This window comes from Amblyraja radiata, chromosome 14 (genome assembly GCF_010909765.2).
Source record: "Amblyraja radiata isolate CabotCenter1 chromosome 14, sAmbRad1.1.pri, whole genome shotgun sequence".
Classification (NCBI taxonomy): domain Eukaryota; kingdom Metazoa; phylum Chordata; class Chondrichthyes; order Rajiformes; family Rajidae; genus Amblyraja; species Amblyraja radiata.
In genome coordinates, this window is record NC_045969.1 from 51,260,600 (window position 1) to 51,282,124 (window position 21,525).

The 21,525-nt window shown below is 44.0% G+C and overlaps 1 protein-coding gene across 4 annotated transcripts; it reads left to right on the forward strand.

Annotated features, from left to right (window-relative positions):
- The first annotated feature begins 1,847 nt into the window (after positions 1–1,847).
- tceanc (transcription elongation factor A N-terminal and central domain containing) lies at positions 1,848–9,915 on the forward strand. Of its 4 annotated transcripts, XM_033033338.1 has the most exons (3): positions 1,848–1,909; positions 3,378–3,422; positions 8,674–9,915. In XM_033033338.1, the coding sequence occupies exon 3, from the start codon at positions 8,678–8,680 to the stop codon at positions 9,755–9,757; it is 1,080 nt and encodes a 359-aa protein (XP_032889229.1). In that variant the 5' UTR covers positions 1,848–1,909; positions 3,378–3,422; positions 8,674–8,677; the 3' UTR covers positions 9,758–9,915. The 4 variants fall into 4 exon arrangements, with proteins under 4 accessions (XP_032889229.1, XP_032889227.1, XP_032889230.1 ...); XM_033033336.1 differs by lacking the exon at positions 3,378–3,422 and having other exon boundaries at positions 1,849–1,909; XM_033033339.1 differs by lacking the exon at positions 3,378–3,422 and having other exon boundaries at positions 1,854–1,957.
- The last annotated feature ends 11,610 nt before the right edge of the window (positions 9,916–21,525 follow it).

Consider the following 21,525-nt stretch of genomic DNA (forward strand, 5'->3'; position numbering starts at 1 on the left):
CAGTTACAGTTGAATAAAGGGAACTATGGGGCCATGAGGGAGGAGCTGGCCAAAGTTGACTGGAAAGATACCCTCGCGGGGATGGCAGTGGAACAACAATGGCAGGTATTTCTAGGAATAATACAAAAGGTGCAGGATCAGTTTATTCCTAGGAGGAAGAAAGATTCCAAGGGGAGTAAGGGGCGACCATGGCAGACAAGGGGCGTCAGGGCCAGTATAAAAATAAATGAGAAGAAGTACAGTGTAGCAAAGATGAGCGGGAAGCAAGAGGATTGGGTAATGTTTAAAGAGCAACAGAAGATAACTAAAAAGGCAATACGGGGAGAAAAGATGAGGTACAAAGGTAAGCTAGCCAAGAATATAAAGGAGGATAGTAAAAGCTTCTTTAGGTATGTGAAGAGGAAAAAATTAGTTAAGTAGGTAAGTAAATTTTATCTATATAGCACATTTAAATCAACTTGTGTTGAAACCAAAGTGCTTTACAGAGAAGAAATTAGGTTTCCATACATCTGTATAAAATAAAAAAGAGAAAAGACACAACACACTATAGAATTTAACATGAACGTTCCCCCACAGCAGAATCAGCATTTTCCACTGTGAGGGAAGACACTGATGCACCATCTACACTAGTCCCACCTGCCCTTGTTTGGCCCATATCCCTCTAATCCTTTCCTATTCATGTACCTGTCCAAATGCCTTTTAAATGCTGTTGTATGACCTGTCTCAACTACCTCCTTAGGCATCTCATTCAATTCAGGTCACCATGCTCTGTATAAAAATGTTGTCTCTCAGCTTCCTATTAAATCCTTTCCCCCATCTTAAACCTATGTCCCTTGGTTCTTGATTTCCCTATTCTGGATTTAAAAACTGCGCATTTACCGTATATATTCCACTCATGATTTAATACACCTCTATACGTTCACCCCTCATCCTCCTGCGCTCCAAGGAAAAAAGTCCCAACCGCATCCTCTCCCTATAGCTCGTGTCTTTGCCCTTGGTCTTTGGTTTGCATTGTCTCTTGTTCACAACCCCTGGATGCTGTGTCTCATTTGCACAGGAACTACTTTGCAATTCATTTGTGCAAGGCACATGTTTTACTGCCTCTAGTTTATATCCTCTGGGTGCGGGGTCCAGTTTTCACTGTTTCTAGCTTAATACTTCCTTGATGCAGGATTTAGTTTGCACTGACGCAAGCTTACACTTCCTATGTGCAGGATTTACTTTTCAATGACTCGTTTGCACTCCCAGGGTGGATCGATTTTGTATTGATTCTGCTTTGCAATCCTCGAGTGCAGGGTCTCACAGAATCGAGTTTGCACTGACTCCCATTTGTACTCCTTAGATGAAGACTCTAGTTTGCACCGACCCCAGTTTGCACTAATTGGGTGCAGGGTCGAAGTATTTCCTGACTCTAGTTTGTACTCCTTAGCTGCAATACCTAGTTTTTAGTTTCCAGCTTAAACTGACTGACTGGGTGTAAGGTCCAGTTTGCACAGTCCCCAGCTTGCAGTACCTGGGTGCGGGGTCCAGTTTGCACAGTCCCCAGCTTGCAGTGCCTGGGTGCGGGGTCCAGTTTGCACAGTCCCCAGCTTGCAGTACCTGGGTGCGGGGTCCAGTTTGCAGTACCTGGGTGCGGGGTCCAGTTTGCACAGTCCCCAGCTTGCAGTACCTGGGTGCGGGGTCCAGTTTGCAGTACCTGGGTGCGGGGTCCAGTTTGCACAGTCCCCAGCTTGCAGTACCTGGGTGCAGGGTGGGTGCTGTAACCCAAAGATCCTATAGCGTATCTTTGCTGCAACCTGAGCAGCTGAAGGCTGTGCTCTCTGCCGCCCTCTGCTGCTGGGAGGGGTGAGGTTGCAGTGGCGGTGATGGCGCTGTACACGGACGCTCGCCTGTCGCGGTGAACCAGACGGTTGAATCTCAGCTGTTCCCACCGTGTTATTGGAGGCGGCAGATGCGGGTAGGGGGGCGGGGTAATCCTCCTTCAGACTGAGAGTCAGGGGAGAGGGAGACACAGAAGCCGATGTTGTAAACTGCCCAAGAGCTGCTGTTCCTCCGATTTGTGTTAGGCCTCACTCTGACAGTGGAGGAGGCCCAGGACAGCAAGGTCAGTGTGGGGATGGGGATGGGGGGCGACCAGGAGATCAGGTAGGTTCAGGCAGACTGATGGAGGTGTTGACCTTGTGAGCGGTTTATTAGTGTGTCACCGGCATCTGCAGCATGTGAGTCACAGCAGAACTGGTTGCCTTCAGTGTGTTGTAAAGGACTGCAGATGCTGGTTTAAAACGAAGGTAGACACAGAATGCTGGAGTAACCAGTCTGAAGAAAGATCTCGACCCGAAACATCACCTTCCTTCTCTCCAGAGATGCTGCCTGACCCGTTGAGTTACTTTTGTGTCTACCTTTGATTGGCTTCAGTGTTCATGTTAATCCATGGGCTGTGTGTGTACAGCTCAACTCTCCGTGGCAAAACACAGTGTCTAGCCCGCAACTAACAATGGCCTAGTTCCTTTATCATCGTTACTTTTTCTGGAGAGAAGGAAGGTGATGTTTCGGGTCGAGATCTTTCTTCAGACTGGTTACTCCAGCATTTTGTGTCTACCTTCGATTTAAACCAGCACCTCCATCAGTCTGCCTGAACCTACCTGAACTTTCATTCAGTTGTTCTATATCTAATTCACCATCTATATCTCTCGTTTCCCTTTCCCCTGACTCTCAGTCTGAAGAAGTGTCTTGACCCAAACATCACGTATTCCTTTTCTCAGGAGATGCTGTCTGACCCGCTGAGTTACTCCAGCTTTTTGTGTCTATATTCTAATTCTTTCTGGACATAGATTTTACCCTCTCAAAATTGACAATTGCCTGTAAATTGATATTATTAATGGACTTACATTTCTTGTACTTGGTAGTAAATCTGAATACATTTCCAGATGTTTTGTAGTCTCTTGTCATTATTGCTTCAAGGTGAGTGTAAGTACCTAATAACAGGGAACTCCAGCTTTTTGTGTTTATCTTCGAGAAACCCCGCCGGGTCAGGCGGCATCTGTGGAGGGAATTGACAGACAACTTTTTGGATCAGGACCCTTCTTGAGACATATTGTAGTAGGATGGAGAAAGGTGGGGATGGAGCAAAGCCTGGCAAGTGATAGTGTAGGAAGGAACTGCAGATGCTGGTTTAAACTGAAGATAAACACAAAATGTTGGAGTAACTCAGTGGGACAGGCAGCATCTCTGGAGAGAAGGAATGGGTGATGTTTCGGATCGAGACCCTTCTTCAGACTGCAGATGCTGATTTAAACCCCAAAGATAGACACAAAAAGCTGGAGTAACTCAGCGGGATCAAAGGTGGGAACCTAATCTTGTTCTTTATTCCCTGCAAGGGAATGGAAGTGAGAGCAGAGCTGCACAACACAGAGAAGACACAGGTGAGGGATCTATATACAATAGCAGTGGAGAAACCAAGTTTGTTTGGTTTAGAGGTGCAGCATGGAAGCAGGCCCTTTGACCCACCTAGTCCGCACCGACCTACAATCCCCACAAACTATCATTCTCCTACACACACTAGGGACGATTTACATTTATACCAAGCTAATTACCCCACAAACCTGTACGTCTTTGGAACGTGGGAGAAAACCGGAGATCCCGGAGAAAAACCACGCAGGTCACGGGGAGAACGCACAAACTCCATACAGACAGCACCCGTAGTCAGGATCGAACCTGGGTCTCTGGCGCTGTGAGGCAGCAACTCTACTGCTGTGCCACCACGCCGCCCAATGTGTTGGATGTGGCTATTTGTATTAGAATCAGTGGAGTTTAGGGTTGATTCTGAGAGGAATCTGCATACTAAATGGTAATTCACTTTTATTGCTTTCACACCCGGAAAGTGGATTAAAGATGTTGGTTGGAAGCATCACATGATTAATTCCATCTTATTTAGTGTTATGATCCTGATAGTTCAGAAGGTGGCAGCCAGCAGCCACAAGGCAATACAAAAAAGCATTGTTCAGAAGATCAGCTAATTTGGTTGCCTTCTGGGGCATTGCAGCCATGGTAACATGTCTTCAAATAGACTTGTCCTTGTGTGTGCAGTCACACAAGACATAGCGGGAGTTCATCTGCACAATGCTGCTTTGTTTCACCCATCACCCTGGATCTGTGAACGATTAATGTTAGTTATAGTTTGATTAAAGGAACATAAAGCTCTGAACACACATGGTAAACATTTTAAATGCAGTATTTCCCATAGGTCCAGGCTGCGCTTATTTCACTTCCTTTGCTTTCTGCAGTCCTTTTCTGTCAGATTTCTTTCTAATGAGGGGTAGTTCTAGGCAGTCCCACTCTTCATCTCATCTGGTCAGCCATTAGGCTATTAAACACTACAAGCTCAAAATAAGCTCTGAACTACATAGACTATTATTGTTGTTATTATACTTTCAGCAATGTTGTCTTCTGAATGAGGAGCTCAAACAATGCCTTGAACTCCAGTGGACATAAAAGGTCCTCTGGCATTATGTTGAAGAAAAGGAAGTTAGTCATAATTCGCCACACTATGTTGATCTCACAAACATCGTAAAATCGCTTTCGCTAGGGCAGCTTACAACCCAGCGGTATAAATATTGATTTCTCTAACTTCAAGGAACTCTTGCATCCCCTCTCTCTCCCACCCAAGTTGTTATACTAGTTTCAAAGTCATCTTGTTCAGTCTCATTGTCTGTAACTCGTTTTCACCCAGCCCACAGCTAGCCCCAACAGCCTGTTTCCTTTATCATCATTCCTTTTTTACATATCTTTCGTTCATATCTCTATATCACCGTCTATGTCTCTTTCCCCGGACTCTCAATCCGAAGAAGTGTCTGACCCAAAACATCACATATTCCTTTTCTCCGGAGATGCTGTCTGAACCGCTGAGTCACTACAGCGTTTTTGGTATCTTCGCAAAATTGGATATAGCTCACAGTTACTTTGCTATTTATGGGAGTTTGCAGTGCTGTGTTTTTCCAAGATTTTATAAAAGTGTGCAGACATCAAAATATTTTAATTAGTTGTAAATCAAGGTCGTGAGAAAGAACTATAAATGCATATGTCGTCTTTTTTTCACCCATTCCGGAGCATTTAATTTGATGTGCCATATTCTTTATAATCTAGGCCATTGGAGGGAGCTCCAACATGCCTGATGTAAATAAGATTTGTAAAACTTACTGTGGAAGTGAGGCAGTCCCCAGACTCTCAAATATGTTATTTACAACCTTTACATAAACGTTTTTTAGAATGATGGTAAACAAGGGAAGGAGGAGTGAGAAGTGGTGGAGAAATGATTCTGACTGTTGGCAGCCTGAATGTGAATGTTGACTCCTTCATTACCCATGATAAGGTCACAAGTAATAGAAGCAGAATTAGGCCATTCGGCCCCTCTAGTCTACTCCGCAATTCAATCATGGCTGATCTATCTCTCCCTCCTAACCCCATTCTCTTGCCTGAACCCCAGAACCCCTGACACCCGCACTGATCAAGAATCTATCTACCTCTGCCTTAAAGGTATCCATTGACGGCCTCCACAGCCTTCTGTGGAAAAGAATTCAACAGATTCACCACCCTCTGACTAAAGAAATTCCTTTGCATCTCCCTCCTAAACAACATCCTTTAAATCTGAGACTATGACCTCTAGTCCTAGACTCTCCCACCAGTGGAAACATCCTCTCCGCATTCACTCTGTCCAAGCCTTTTTCTTGATATTCTCATGAGGCTGTACTAGATGTGAAAAAAGGGGAGACCAATTATAGATGCTGGAGAAACCGGAGAAAACATTATAAAATATTATAAAGCATCCATTGATTTTTAATCTTTCATTTCCCCCCATATATAGAATCGCTGCCAGGTTTACAATGTTAATTGAGAACTGTCATAAGTTCTTGTATTCGAGGAGGTTTCCATTCATTAATAATGCATTCGACTAAAATCTCCAAGTATGATTTTTTGCACTACCGAACAAGATAAACATTGTTTCAGCTTTCTGTCATATCTGTTTTTTGGTTAGTTTTTTATTATCGAATAACAGTTCCACATGCTCAATAGCCTCTTTAATTTTTTATCTCTTAATATGTATTGACATTTATTCTCCACGTGATAGTACTTCCTAATGACCCAGGTAACAGCAAACACTTGGCAGCTCCTTTTAATGACTCACTATGAGGAAACTACTTGTCATATTAATATCAATCAATAAAAGCTGTAAAGCCTTATTTTATCATAGACACAAACAGCTGGAGTAGCTCAGCGGGTCAGACACCATCTCTGGAGAAAAGGAATAGGTGATGTTTTGGGTTGAGACCCATCTTCAGACTGAGAGTCGGGGGAAAGGGAAATGAGAGATTCAGATGGTGATCTAGAGATAGAACAAATGAATTAAAGATATGCAGAAGATATTCAGTCTGAAGAAGGGTTTCGGCCTGAAACGTTGCCTGTTTCCTTCGCTCCATAGATGCTGCTGCACCCGCTGAGTTTCTCCAGCACTTTTGTCTACCAATGAAAGATATGCAAAACAGTAATGATGATATAGGAGACAGGCCATTGTTAGTTGTGGTCTGGGTGAAAATGAATTACAGATAATGATTCTCAACAAGATGACTTTAAACCAAACTCTTCATATTGTGTTAATAGGAATTAATTCAGCACTTCAGGAATCACTTCATGTCATCTTTGACCAGTATTTGTATATTCACAAAGCTCTCAGGGAACCCTTCTTTGATTTTGATCATTCATGCTCCTCTCATTTCACTTTTTGAGTTGCTGTCTTGATTTTTCTCCAATCCCTCTTAATGTTGGCCCATAAATGCTGTAACAGTGAGCTCAAATCACATGCTGTTATTGATGTAAGAAAAACAGTTTGTGTTGAAGAATAGTAATGCACTGAATGGCAAGTTGCCACAAACTGTTCGATGATTTTCTCCACTCTTAGCTTTCATAAACAGGGGCTTGCCAGCTACCTCCCCTTGAGACTGAAGAAGGGTCTCGACCTGAAACGTCGCCTATTCCTTCTCTCCACAGATGTTGCCACATCCGCTGAGTTTCTCCAGCATTTTTGTCTACCTTCCATTTTTCCAGCATCTGCAGTTCTTTCTTAAACAGTGAAAACTGTAGTGTTCCTCTGCCAGTAAAATTGTAAGCATTTCTTATGTTTTGCTTCCCATCTATGGCCTCCATCTCTTCATCTAATCTTTCCTTCCATCTTTCTTTATCTTTTGTGCAAAATCACTTTATTTCCTTTATCATCATTCACTCTTTATCTTTAAGGCGATACACTTGCTCCATCATTGATTTTGCTCCTGTTTACTCTGTGGATCTTAATGTGCATAATCAATTTCCATTTCCAGCAATCTGCAAAATAGACAATAGGTGCAGGAGTAGGCCATTCGGCCCTTGGAGCCAGGATTCAATGTAATCATGGCTGATCATCGCCAATCAGTACCCCGTTCCTGCCTTCTCCCCATATCCCCTGACTCCGCTATCTTTAAGAGGCCTATCTAGCTCTCTCTTGAAAGTATCCAGAGAACCGGCCTCCACTGCCCTCTGAGGCAGAGAATTCCACAGACTCACAACTCTTTGTGTGAAAAGGTTTGCTCATCACCGTTCTAAATGGCTTACCCGTTATTCTTAAACTGTGGCCCTGGTTCGGGACTCCCCCAACATCAGGAACATGTTTCCTGCCTCTAGGTGTCTTATATGTTTCAATAAGATACCCTCTCATCCTTCTAAACTCCAGAGTATACAAGCTCAGCCGCTCCATTCTTTCAGCATTTGACAGTCCCGCCATCCCGGGAATTAACCTTGTAAACCGACGTTGAACTCCCTCAATACCAAGAATGTCCTTCCTCAAATTAGGGGACCAAAACTGCACACAATACTCCAGGTGTGGTCTCACTCAGGCCCTGTACAACTGCAGAAGGACCTCTTTGCTCCGATACTCAACTCCTCTTGTTATGAAGGCCAACATGCCATTCCCTTTCTTCACTGCCTGCTGTACCTGCATGCTTACTTTCATTGTGTTTAAGAAGGAACTGCAGATGCTGGAAAATCGAAGGTACACAAAAATGCTGGAGAAACTCAGAGGGTGCAGCAGCATCTATGGAGCGAAGGAAATAGGCAACGTTTCGGGCCGAAACGTTGCCTATTTCCTTCGCTCCATAGATGCCGCTGCACCCGCTGAGTTTCTCCAGCATTTCTGCTTACTTTCATTGACTGATGAACAAGGGCACCCAGATCCCGTTGTACTTCCCCTTTTCCCAACTTGACACCATTTAGATAGTAATTATCGAATAATAGATAATTAGATAATATTATAAAATATAAATGAGGGTGAGGAAGAGATTCAAACCTGTGCCATATTAAGTTCCAATCATTTTTTTTTAAAGTTCCCTTTAGTCTTTTCATGTTGGCAGTATGTCTTACATATGGGGAAGAAAGAAGGAGGTGGTTGAGGGACAATGCCGTGTTTTTTAGTTTGTGCATTCACATCATAAGTATTCAAACCCTATATTGCTTATTGTATGCAATAACTGTACAAGCGATACAAGCAGGAGCAGTCCGTACAATCCCTCACGCTTGTTTCACCATTCAGTAAGATCATGACCTCCACTCCTAAGTATAAATAATAATGTGTACGTATTTGATATTTGACAGTGCAATGAATAGCCTGAAGGAGATGGCCCACCGTGCACACCAGATTGAGAAACTTATTTCAGGAAACAACATCCAGGACATAAAGTGCCTCCTCGGTGACATCGAGGACATTCAAGTCACCCCTGAAGTTCTCCAGGAGACGGACTTGGTTAAAGCGGTATACAGAGTCCTAAAGACTTGCCCAGATGCTAGTATCAGGGTAAAGGCACGGAGACTATTGTCTGCATGGAAAAAGTTGTACAAGAGATCGAATTTCCAGGGAAAATGTCCGGAAGACAAAGCATGTGAAGGTACGGAAAAGAAGGAGCTGTCAAATGAAATGGGTCAAGGGAAAGTGAAATTTGAACATGAGACTGATTCTACCTGTCGAAATCCCACACAACAAACCGAAGATACTCAAATTACAACAGCAACTGACATTATCCACAATCTCCTCACAAATGAAAAAGCTCATGACATGAAGGATCCTGTAACAGAAGGTTTTGTAGGAAGTGACCAGGATTCAGCACCTAAACAGCTGTGTACATTAGGTATTGATGCAGTGCGGACTAAGTGTGTGGAACTACTCTTCCAAGCTTTAATTGGCTCGGAGACAGTTGACGGGACGCTGGTTGGAATATGGCAGGGAATTGCCAAAGAAATTGAACAATCCATATATGCAATTCACTTGAAAAATACCAAAAAATACAAAGCTTGCATTCGGAGCAGGATTTCAAATTTAAAGGACCCTAAAAATCCCCATTTAAGACAGAGAATACAGTTAGGAGAAATAACTCCACAGATGTTTGCTGCGATGTCGGTGATGGACATGGCAAGTGAGGAGTTGAAGCATCTGAGAGCGTTCTACACCACATCTGGGCTTCAGAATCATCAGCTGCCTCAATGTTCAGAAGGAATCAAGACAAGCAAAATCAGATGCAGACGGTGCGAAAAATTTAACTGTACGGTGACAGCAATTGCCAGAGGCACTCTGTTTATTCCAGCTTGGGTGCAAAGAGGAAACCCAGACGAACAGATGATGACTTTTATCATTTGCAATGAATGTGGAGAACAATGGTATAACAGTGGCTGGATTTCAGTTTAGACTTGCCAAAGGATCACAAAGGAAATTTGTCTGAAGAAAACATAGCAAATATGTACAGGAGTAGGCCGTTCGGCCCTTCGAGCCATTCAATATGATCACGGCTGATCAACCAAAATCAGTACCCCGTTCCTGCTTTCTCCCCATATCCATTGATTCCGTTAGCCTGAAGAGCTATATCTAATTCTCAAGAAGGGTCTCTTTCTCTCTCTCGAGAAGGGTCATGACTTTCCTTCCCTCCAGAGATGCTGCCTGTCCCGCCGAGTTACTACAGCATTTTGTGTCCACCTTCGGTGTAAACCAGCGTCTGCAATCCCTTCCAACTCAAAGGAAATGTGTTTAATTTATTATTTCCTGCCCCACAAATAGTGGCAATGGTATCTTTGCCTTCACTTGGTATTGAATCAGGAAATAGAATATTAACATAAAACTAACAAATAAAATCCTGATCTGAGAATATACTTGGAGGTGATGTGTGTGCTGTTCTTTTGCATCATTTTGGTACCTTACCAACTACAGAACGATGTTGGTCTGAACCCCCTGCACAAAACCATTGGCATTTACCTCCATAACTGTGGGTGTTCAGGACTCCGTACAAACACATATGTCTTAAATTTCCACATAACTAATAGGGGATTTCACAATTGTGCTTCTTCATCGGGATGCATCACAGCTTGGTTTGGGAACAGCTCCATCTAAGACCGCAAGAAATTGCAGCCCAGACCATCATACAATCCAAATTCTCTTCTATTGACTGTTTATACCTCACGCTGCCTCGGCAAGGCTAGCAGCTTAATCAAGGATGAGTTGCACCCTGGCCACTCCCTCTTCCGCCCCTCTCCCATCATGCAAAAGGTATACAAGTGTGATCTATACACTGTAAATGGCTCGATTGTAATCATGTATGGTCTTTTTGCTGAATAGATAGCACATAACAAAAGCTTTTCACTGTACCTCGGTACACGTGACAATAAACTCAACTAAAGTAAACATTTGCCCTTCTCATGAAATCCAGTGGTGGATTCCAAACTTTCTAGCATCTATGCTGGGTATCTGACAGACAGTAAGGGGGTTTATTTAATAGTTCCTAGTGCTCTTGTGGGGATTTTTATTCAGATGTTTTAATAATTTTAAACATTTTCACTTGAGCGCAGGAGGGTGAGGGGTATACACCTCTATACACCTTGTAGAGGTGTATAAAATCATGAGAGGAATAGATCAGGTAGATGCACAGAGTCTCTTGCCCAGAGTAGGGGAATCAAGGACCAGAGGACATAGGTTTAACGTGAAGGGGAAAAGATTTCATAGGAATCTGAGGGGTCATTATTTCACACAAAAGGTGATTGGTGTATGGAACGAGCTGCCAGAGGAGGTAGTTGAGGCAGGGACTATCGCAATGTTTAAGAAACAGACAGCTACATGGATAGGACAGTTTTGGAGGGATATGAGCCAAATGCAGGTAGGTGGGACTACAGATGGGACATGCTGGCCAGTGTGGGCAAGTTCGGCCGAAGTGACTGTTTCCACACTGTATAATTCTATGATGTGTTTAATTACTAATAGATATTAAATGTTTGTGATTGGCAGATATTCAAATTATTTTGCTGCTTTGACATTGCTTCAGCTTAAGAAGCCTGTTTCATCTGATCCTGTAGCATTTCATGACTGATTTATGTCCACAGCATATGGGTGGCACAGCGGTAGAGCTACTGCTTTACAGCGCCAGAGACCCAGGTTCGATCCTGACTACGGGTGCTGGTCTGTATGGAGTTTGTACGTTCTCCCCGTGACTTGCGTAGGTTTTCTCCGAGATCTTCGGTTTCCTCCCACACTCCAAAGATGCACAGGTTTGCAGGTTAATTGGCTTGGTATAAAATGTAAAATTAATGTGCGGGGATCGCTGGTCGGTGCGGACTCGGTGAGCCGAAGGGTCTGTTTCCATGCTGTATCTCTGAACTAAACTAAAACACAAAGCCCGTGATGCATTATCCTCTCTGATCAGGTGGGAGCCAACATTCTCACGGAGGTTTGCACCGTGGGATCTGCTCGATATAAGAACAGGTTCCAGCAACCAGGCAATCGGCCAGCTTGGGCAACACATCTCCTTTTGGAAAACTCAGGCTATTGCTTTTCCAAGAACAGTTCATAATGTTCAGTGTAAGTCAAACATTGCATTGTATTGCAAGATACAGCATGGAAACAGGCCCTTCGGCCCACCGAACGACCATCGATCACCCGTTCATTCTATTTCTATGTTATCCCACTCTCTTTGCACTAAGGGTAATCAACCGAGGCTAATTAACCTACAAACCTGCACGGCTTGGGATGTGGACGGAAACTGGAACACTGGGAAGAACAACAGGGAGAACGTGCAAACTCCATAGAGACAGCACCTGAGTACTAGAATTCTGGTGCTGTGAGGCAGCAGCTCTACCAGCGTGCTCCAACATAAGGCTTTAGAGCAGTATATTGTTTAGTCATGTTGCAGCTAATCTAGAATCTTATCACATTGACATGAGTGATTGTGCCAGGCATATGAATGTCACGCTCCACACTCTACTCTTGAACAGATTTTACAGAAGCCCAGGGGCCTGACTAGAAGCGAAACATCTTGATCTTAAATATTACAATAGGAAGCATAGAAAGGAAAGAGATGGAAAACACATGGTGGCAAGGTGGCGTAGTGCTAGAGCTACTGCCTTAGAGCGCCAGAGATCCAGGTTTGATTCTGACTGGGTGCTGTCTGCACGGAGTTTGTACGTTCTCCTAGTGACTTGCGTGGGTTTTCTCCAAGATCTTTGGTTTCCTCCCACACTACAAAGACTTACAATTTGTAGATTAATTGGCTTCGGTACAAATGTAAAATTGTCCCTAGTGTGTGCAGGATAGTGTTAATGTGCGGGGATCGCTGGTCGGTGCGGACTCGGTGAGCCAAAGAGCCTGTTTCCATGCTGTATCTCTAAACTATCCAAGACAATTCTCCAAATGGAAACAACTGCAGTTTCCATTAGGTTTATTGATTATTAATAGGATTATTGAACCTGAGAGCATCTTTGCATCCAGGGGTCACTGACGGATGAGCCTCTGTGCTTTTAGGCTGACGTCCTCATGAAGCAATGTATTACCTTTGACATCCATCTCTTATTTCCTTAATTCCAATAACATGATTGCCGTCCATTGCTGACTTCCATCCTACTTTTCTAAAAACCATTTACAACAAAGATTGAAACCTGATAAGGCGAGTGATAAAAGCTAGTCAACCTTGGCTTCTTGGCTGCATGGTGCTTTTGTGTTTCAAGATGATAGCAGATGGTAGGTCCCCTGACATCTCTTCACCATTTGCGCTCTTCTGGATACTGGAGCTGCACCAGCCTGTCAAAGAGCAAAGTGGCATGCGGTAAAGATCATTTAATTTGCACTGGAAACTCAACATTTCAGGGTTTCAATGTATCGGATGTGATAGAGATGTATAGGATGTGTCACGATGGCACTAAAGAGAGGATTTACTGGAAGGTTTGTCTACTGAGGCAATGTGGGTAGAGCTCAGAAATAAGAAAGGTGCCATCACTAATGGGATTATACCACCAGCAGCGGGAAATGGAGGAACAGATATGATGACGGAAAGTTGCAAAAACAGTGTTGTCATAGAGGGCAACAATAACTTCCCCACTATTGACTGGTACTTATTCAGTGCTAAAGGCCTAGACAGAGCAGATGATAGACACAAAATGCTGGAGTAACTCAGCGGGACAGGCAGCATCTCTGGATAGAAGGAACGTGTGACGTTTCGGGTCGAGGCCCTTCTTCAGACTGAGTCAGAGGACATGGAGACACAGAGATATGGAAGCGTAAGGTGAAAACTAGACATCAAAGGGGATGCAGATAAAGGAAAATGTGGAATAGATCATTGCTAGCTAGGGGAAGGTGACAACGAATCATACAAAGATAAAATTGTAATCAGGAGGACAGTCAAAGACAGGTTGGAGAACTAGGATGGGGAGGAACGGAGAAAGGGAAAGCGAGTGTTACTTGAAGTTAGAGAAATCAATATTCACACCACTGGGTTGTAAGCTGCCCAAGGGAAAAATGAGGTGCTGTTCCTCCAATTTGCGTTGGGCCTCACTCTGACGAGGAGGTCTCTCCAAGAGGGTTTCCTGAAACAATCCGTGGATAGTCCAACTTAAGGAAGGGCCATACTGGACCTTATATTGTGTCAAAAAGGAAAAAAGAAGTGAATGTAATGTTTAGAAAAGTGAAATCTGACAGGACTGTGAGGAATAGAAAGAATGCAGGAAATAACTCATGTGAACAGTTAAAAATGCCAAAAGAGACCATGAAATGTCAGATAGGAGTCGGATTGAAGAAAATGTCAAAACATTAGTAGGGAGTCTAGGACCAGAGGTTATAGCCTCAGAATTAAAGGGCGTTCCTTCAGGAAGGAGATGAGGAGGAATTTATTTAGTCAGACTGGTCTTCTGAAGAAGGGTCTCAACGCGAAACATCACCCATTCCTTCTATCAAGAGATGCCGCCTGTCCCGCTGAGCTACTCCAGCATTTTGTGTCTATCTCTGGTGCAAACCAGCATCTGTCGTTCTTTCCTACATAGAAACCATGTGGTATGTAGACCTTCAAAATAGGTTCTACTTAACTAGTTTATACAGCTGTGGGATGGGTGGGCAATGTTAAAACATGGGAAAATGGTCGAACTCTACCTTAGAGGAAAAGTTGCAAGATAATAGTGCACGAGAAAGAGATTTGTTGCTGAAAAGAATGGGTGAGATTTAGAATTTGCGATGGGTCTAAATGTTTGACCTTCCAACCCCGCTACACTGTGGGAACACATTCATTAAGGGTGCAGCAGTTCATGATGGCTACTCACCACCACATTCTGGAAAGAGACGTTTAGTTTAGTTTAGAGATACAGCGCGGAAACAGGCCCTTCGGGCCATCGAGTCCGCGCCGACCAGCGATCCCTGCACACACTAGGGACAATTTACAACTTCACCAAGCTAATTAGCCTACAAACCTGTATGGTTTTGGAGTGTGGGAGAAAATCACAGCACCCGGAGAAAACCCACGCAGGTCACAGGGAGAACATACAAACTCCGTACGGACAGCACCTGTAGTCGGGATCGAACTCGGGTCTCCGGCGCTGTAAGGCAGCAACTCTTCTGCTGCGCTGCCGAGCAGTCCTCAAGACCCTATAATATAATGTAAGTGAATGAAACGTGTGCAAAAAAATTGATAAAAACAGAGAAAATAGAAAATAATAGACTTAGCATTAAGGTAGATTCCAGACTGGCCTAATCACAAAGAGATCAGAAGGATGCACAATTGACTGAAATAAAGATTGGAAGATTTTTGATTCATGGCGTGCTGCCACAAGTTTTGGGGAAAGAGGGTGTTATTCATTACAATTGAGGCTGGGACGAGTATCCCAGTAAATTAAATCCAGTAAAGTAGTTTTCCAGGGGCGGCACGGTAGTGCGGCGGTAGTGTTGCTGCCTTACAGGCCAGAGACCTGTACAGGTTCGATTCCTACTACGAGTGCTGTCTTTACGGAATTTGTACGTTCTCCCTGTGACCGTGTGGAATTTCTCTGGGTGCTCAGGTTTCCCCCCACACTCCAAAGACAAACAGTTTGTAGGTTAATTGGAATTGGGAAAATATTGTAAATTGTCCCTAGTGTATAGGATAGTGCTAGTGTACGGGGTGATCGCTGATCAGTGCGGACTCCGTGGGCCGAAGGGCCTGGTTCCACGCTGTATCTCAATCAATAAGATCGGATGGTAGAAGGGGCTTTAAATTAATGAAGGAATGTAGAAGAATATATGAAAGGGAGGATTTAAAAACAGAAATTACAAAACTGTAGTGCAATACATAAAAATAAACTGCATCAAGAAGGATGTGAGAATAACGTTAATAAGGCATTTAAGTCTAGCAGATAAAAATAGAAATGCATGATACATTTGGAACAAAAATAGCTGTATCTACTTCCTTTTTTAAGCTAATAGCCGTTGTGGAATTGTGGTTGCAAAGTGATCAAAATTAAGGATTTAAATTCTCCAAGATACAAGTAACAAATGTTAACCCCATTACAGAAAGAAGGGAGAAAGAAAATGGGGAACTGTAGTGAATGGGGAACAATTAGTAAAATAAAAATGTCATAATTTTTATTCGGGAATTTATTCTCTCTTTTAAAAATGATAATATGTTTGGGTAGGTGTTTGCGTTGTTTAGTTTAGTTTAGAGATACAGCACGGAAACGGGCCCTACAGTTCACCGAATCCGCACTGACCAGCGATCCCCACACATTAACACTATCCGACACACACTAGGGATAATTTACATTGATACCAGGCCACTTAACCTACAAACCTGTACGTCTTTGGAGTGTGGGAGGAGACCGAATATCTCAGAGAAAACCCACGTGGTCACGGAGAGAACGTACAAACTCCATACAGACAGCACCCGTTGTCGGGATCGAACCCGGGTCTCTGGTGCGAAAGCACTGTAAGGCAGCAACTCAAGAGTGAAGAGTCAAGAGTATTTTATTGTCATATGTCCCGGATGGGACAATGAAATTCTTACTTACTGCAGCACAACAGAATATGGGAATATGTAAACATAGTACATAACGGGGGAAGAGAAAAAAAAAAGAAAAAGGTCAATAAATAAGAAATATAGTGCAGTAATAATATAGTCTTTTACAGTTCAGAGCTCAGAGCTAATTTGTGTTTTGATAATAATAATAATAATAAATTTTATTTATGGCCGCCTTTCAAGAGTCTCAAGGCCACCTTACAAAAATTTAGCAGGTAGAGGAAAAACATGTAAGGGGAATGAAATAAATAGTAGAGACATGACTAGTACACAAAGTAAAGACAGAATACAATTCAAAACACAATATGAGGCAATTAATGCACAGATGAAAAGGGAGGGGGACGTGGGGCTAAGGATAGGCAGAGGTGAAGAGATGGGTCTTGAGGCGGGATTGGAAGATGGTGAGGGACACGGAATTGCGGATCAGTTGGGGGAGGGAGTTCCAGAGCCTGGGAGCTGCCCTGGAGAAGGCTCTGTCCCCAAAACTGCGGAGGTTGGACTTGTGGATGGAGAGGAGACCGGCTGATGTGGATCTGAGGGACCGTGAGGGTTGGTAGGGGGAGAGGAGGTCAGTGAGATATGGGGGGGCCAGATGGTGGAGGGCTTTGTAGGTGAGGATCAGGATTTTGTAGGTGATCCGGTGGGAGATGGGAAGCCAGTGGAGTTGTTTGACGACTGGAGTGATGTGATGCCAGGATTTGGTGTGGGTGATGAGTCGGGCGGCTGCATTCTGGACCAGTTGGAGTCGGTTGATGTAGGTGGAGCTGATGCCAAGGAGAAGTGAGTTGCAATAGTCCAGTCGGGAGGAGATGAAGGCGTGGATGAGTCTTTCAGCAGCGGGAGGTGTGAGAGAGGGTCTGAGTTTGGCGATGTTGCGGAGATGAAAGAAGGAGGTTTTAATGACATGGCGGATGTGAGGCTCAAGGGTGAGGGTGGAATCAAAGATCACGCCAAGGTTGCGGGCCTTTGGAGATGGGGAGACAGTGGTGCCGTCGATGGTGAGAGTGGGGTTATTGATTTGCTGAGTGGCTTTGGAGCCTATGAGGAGGGAAGGAGGAGCTGTTCCCTACAACCATGCTGCGCCACCATGGCACCTTGTAGGGTCAACAGAGGTATGTGAAAGGGAAACCGTATTTGAGAAATCTGTTGAGAGCTTGTTGAACTGTAGGGCAAATGAGAATCACTGGATATAGTGTATTAGGAATTTCAAAACACATTTCAGCACACAGAAGTCCAAAAGTCTCATAGATTGTGACAAATATATTGATTGAAAGATACAGCATGGAAACAGGACCTTCAGTACACCGAGTCCACCTTGCCCATTGAACACCTATTCACACTAGTTCTATATTATCCCACTTTTGTATGCACTAGGGGCAATTTACGGAGGCTATTTAACTTACAAACTCGCACGTCTTTGGGATGTGGGAGGAAACCGGAGCACCAGGAGGAAACCCACGTGGTCACAGGAAGAACGTGCAAACTCCACACACACACACATACAGTACCTGAGGTCAGGTTCGAACGCCGGTCTGAGGCGCTGTGGGGCAGCAGCTCAATTAGCTGCACCGTTGTGCCGTCAAATTAATTAATTGCTTGAAAAGATTATTAAATGGACAGAAAACAGCACATACAGCCTGCGCATTTTGGATTGGCAGCTTGGAATGAGTAAATTACAGTAAGGCCTTACACTTAAGCCTCAACTATTTGTAGTTGATAATCCTAATAAATAGAAATAGGATTGATGTATTTATGTTTCCTGATGGTATAAAGCTAGGTATAAAAGGTCTAACAAAGAGATCTTGAAGGCAGGTTAAATGAGAGGGAAACAAAAGTCACGACAAATGGAACATAAAATGGAGAAATGTATAAATGTTAATTTTTGTAGGAACTTTAAAAAACAGTAGATTTTTAAATGGTGGGACTGAGGATTTATTTCCATCTAAACATTAAGCATGTGCATTAAACCAATAGTTCCAATGGAGACTGGGGATTAACGGCTTTCAGATCATGTACTAACCCTGTAAATGGTTATTTGATTACCTCAAAGATAAAAGTCCCTCACATTTCCTGCTATTAAGTGGAATCTTTAGTCAGATGGATAAAGTTGTAGCTGAGCATTTAGATCGCTGGTTTCACAAGCATATAATTATTTTCAAAACACTGGTGCAAACATGAAAACTAAGCAAGTTTTTCCCTTCAGTATTTAATGTGATATATTTAATTTCCTGGGCAGGAAAGGAAATCGAGTAGTTACCATGGCTAGGAACTGTGACGTGCAATTGGGAAATATGGCCAGCTTGCTTTTGGCGGTGGAGAAAGGCACCTTGTTTATCATGAATATCTTGTAATAATAACTTAGGGCAAGTTTAACCAGAATGGTACATTGCACATTCCAATAACCTCTGACCTCAGGTGGTGTCTGTGTGGTTTACACCTTCTTGTGATCTCCCATGTTCCCCCCAGGTACTCATTCTGCAGCTGTCAACCATCGCAACTGAGGCTGGCCAGAGATTATAGATACGAGCGGTAGAGATACTGATCCGTTAGGTTGACGTAATAAGCATGGTCAGTTGCCAAAGTCTACTATGAGCTTCCAAGATGGCGCCCCACCTAAACGACTAGTTGCGCGCTGGCCACAGAATTAACACACAGAGGAGGACCGAGGACATCCGAGTGAAGCTTGGATGACAAGTGAGGTTGTAAATTTGATCAAAAAGAAAAAGGTTTAAGAATTGAAAATAAACAGGGCCTTTGAAGAATATAAAGAAAGCAGGCAAGAATTCCAGCAGGGAATTAGGAGGGGTGACAAGGGGCCATGAAATGTCATTGGTAAGTCTCAAGGGTTTTTATATGTTCACCAGAAACAATGAGCTTCCAAGATGGCGCCCGACCCAGGCGAATATATGCACGCTAGCCACAGAAGCAGATCCACAATCACATATTATAATCTTAAATCACACTCTTAAATCTCTATTCCTACAGCAACATTTCTTATTTTAACTATGATCACTAAACGTTATCCCCTTATCATGTATCTAAACGCTGTAAGTGTCTTGATTATAATCACGTTTTGTCTTTCCACTGACTGGATAGCACGTAACAAAAGCTTTTCACTGTACCTCGGTACACGTGACTATAATGACCAGGCAAATCCACTTATTCCAGGAATGAGTGGGTTAGCATATGATGAGCGTTTGGCAGCACTGGGTCTCTCATCATCATCATCATCGGCGGTCACTCGAAACAAGTATGACTGTCGTCTTTTGAGAGGATGCCTGTGCGTGACTTTGTTTAACGTGGGGAGACTGGTGCACAGACAGCAACCACACAGTTCTTGACAGATCTGGGTCAGGATCCAGTGGCATGGAGTCCAAGACGACCGGAGACCCTTTTCTGCTGCAGCCTTCAGCCTTCATCTGCCTTCCCAGCCGTTCTGACGCTTGACTAAAGTCAGCCATCATCCTCCGCCTGTTCCACCATTGAGGTCTTGGTTGGATTTCTCTTTGTCAGGGACCTCCCCCTCGACCTTACCGCCATGGGTGGCCCTACCAGGAGCACAGCTCCAGACGGCATCGCTCTCAGGATCTCAGGACCACACAAGCTTCTCCACCACAACAAGGTGACAATCCACAGAGAAGACCGGGTCTCTACTCGCTGGAGTTTAGAAGGTTGTGGGGGGGGACCTCATTGAAACTTACAGAATAATGAAAGGCATAGATAAAGTGGAATGTGGAAAGGATGTTTCCACTGGTGGGAGAGTCCAGGACCAGAGGTCATAGACTCAGAATTAAAGAGCGCTCTTTTAGAAAGGAGGTGAGGAGGTGCTTCTTTAGTCAGAGAGTAGTTAATCTGTGGACTCATTGCCACAGAGGGCTGTGGAGGCCAAGTCGGTGGATATTTGTAAGACAAATTCTTGATATGAACGGGTGTCAACGGTTATGGGGAGAAGGCAGAAAAATGGGATTAGAAGGCAGATCAGCCATGATTGAATGGCAGAATGGACTCGATGGGCCAAATGGCCTAATTCTACTCCTATAATTTGTGAACTTGTAAACTAAACAAAACAAAACTATTGTTGCATTGGTCATAGTAACCTACTTCGAAATGATCTCTGGTTCTGCCACTATGATAGGGTTCTGGATTGTCTTCCATCTATAAGGAGAGATTGATTTCCCCTCACTCCCCCCCCTTGTCCTTCCCCCCTTGCCCTTCCCCCGCTCCCACACCCCCCTCCTTCCCCCTTCCCCGCCACTCTCATTCCCCCCTCCACTCCCCACCTCCCGCCCCCTCTCCTTCCCTGCCTCCTGACGCGGCTGATGGGTTCTCGTTGTGACGCCACTGATCCCCCTCCCCTGCCCTTCCCCCCCCCCCCTTGCCCTCCCTCCCCCTCTCCCTTCTTCACCCCCCCCCCCGCCCCCCTCTCTTGTGAGTGAGGCAGGAGAGGCGCAGTGCAGGAAGGGGCACCCTGGTTGAGTGACAGGAGTGGAGACCAATCTGACTGACCAATCTGCACATTCACGGTTTTTACGATTTTTAAACCTTAATAACTTTTGTAATATAGCACCGATCGGTACAAAACGTGTTGCACTTGCAGCACAGGAGAATGGCGAGTAAGGTGGCGAAAAACGTAGCACTATCGGATACTGTGTTTGCGCAAATGTAAAAACAACGCAAACCAGAAGAGGAAAACATCAGAGTTAGTTATGTATGGATAGATAGATAGAGGTAGAGGTAGAGGTAGGATGGATAGATTGATAGATTGATAGATTGATTGATTGATTCTTGGCTTACCCATTCTTCCAAACAAAATGGTTCATCCCACCTTTCCCTAAACATGAGATCCCCCAAATTTTTCCTTTTGCACACTCTGTGGCTGCACAATTTCCTTTCCTACCTATTGTAGTAACATTGGCAAATTTGGCTGCAACACATGTAGATCCTCCAATTAATGTGGATGTGCAGATCGTGCACAACTTGTGCCAAAGGGGCTGCTTTAGTACTGTATGACATTCAATGAAGATTGTAAATAGTTGAGGCCGAGCACTGATCCCTGTCCGTTAGCAACTGGTTATATGTTCCATTTTATCCAAACTCCCAATTAGTTACCCGATACTCCATCCTTGTGTCGGAAGGAACGCAGATGTGTAGGAAAGAATTGCAGATG

What these genes read in the sequence shown, in the direction of transcription:
- tceanc (XM_033033338.1), top strand. Translation starts at nt 8,678, where the DNA reads ATGAATAGCCTGAAGGAGATGGCCCACCGTGCACACCAGATTGAGAAA.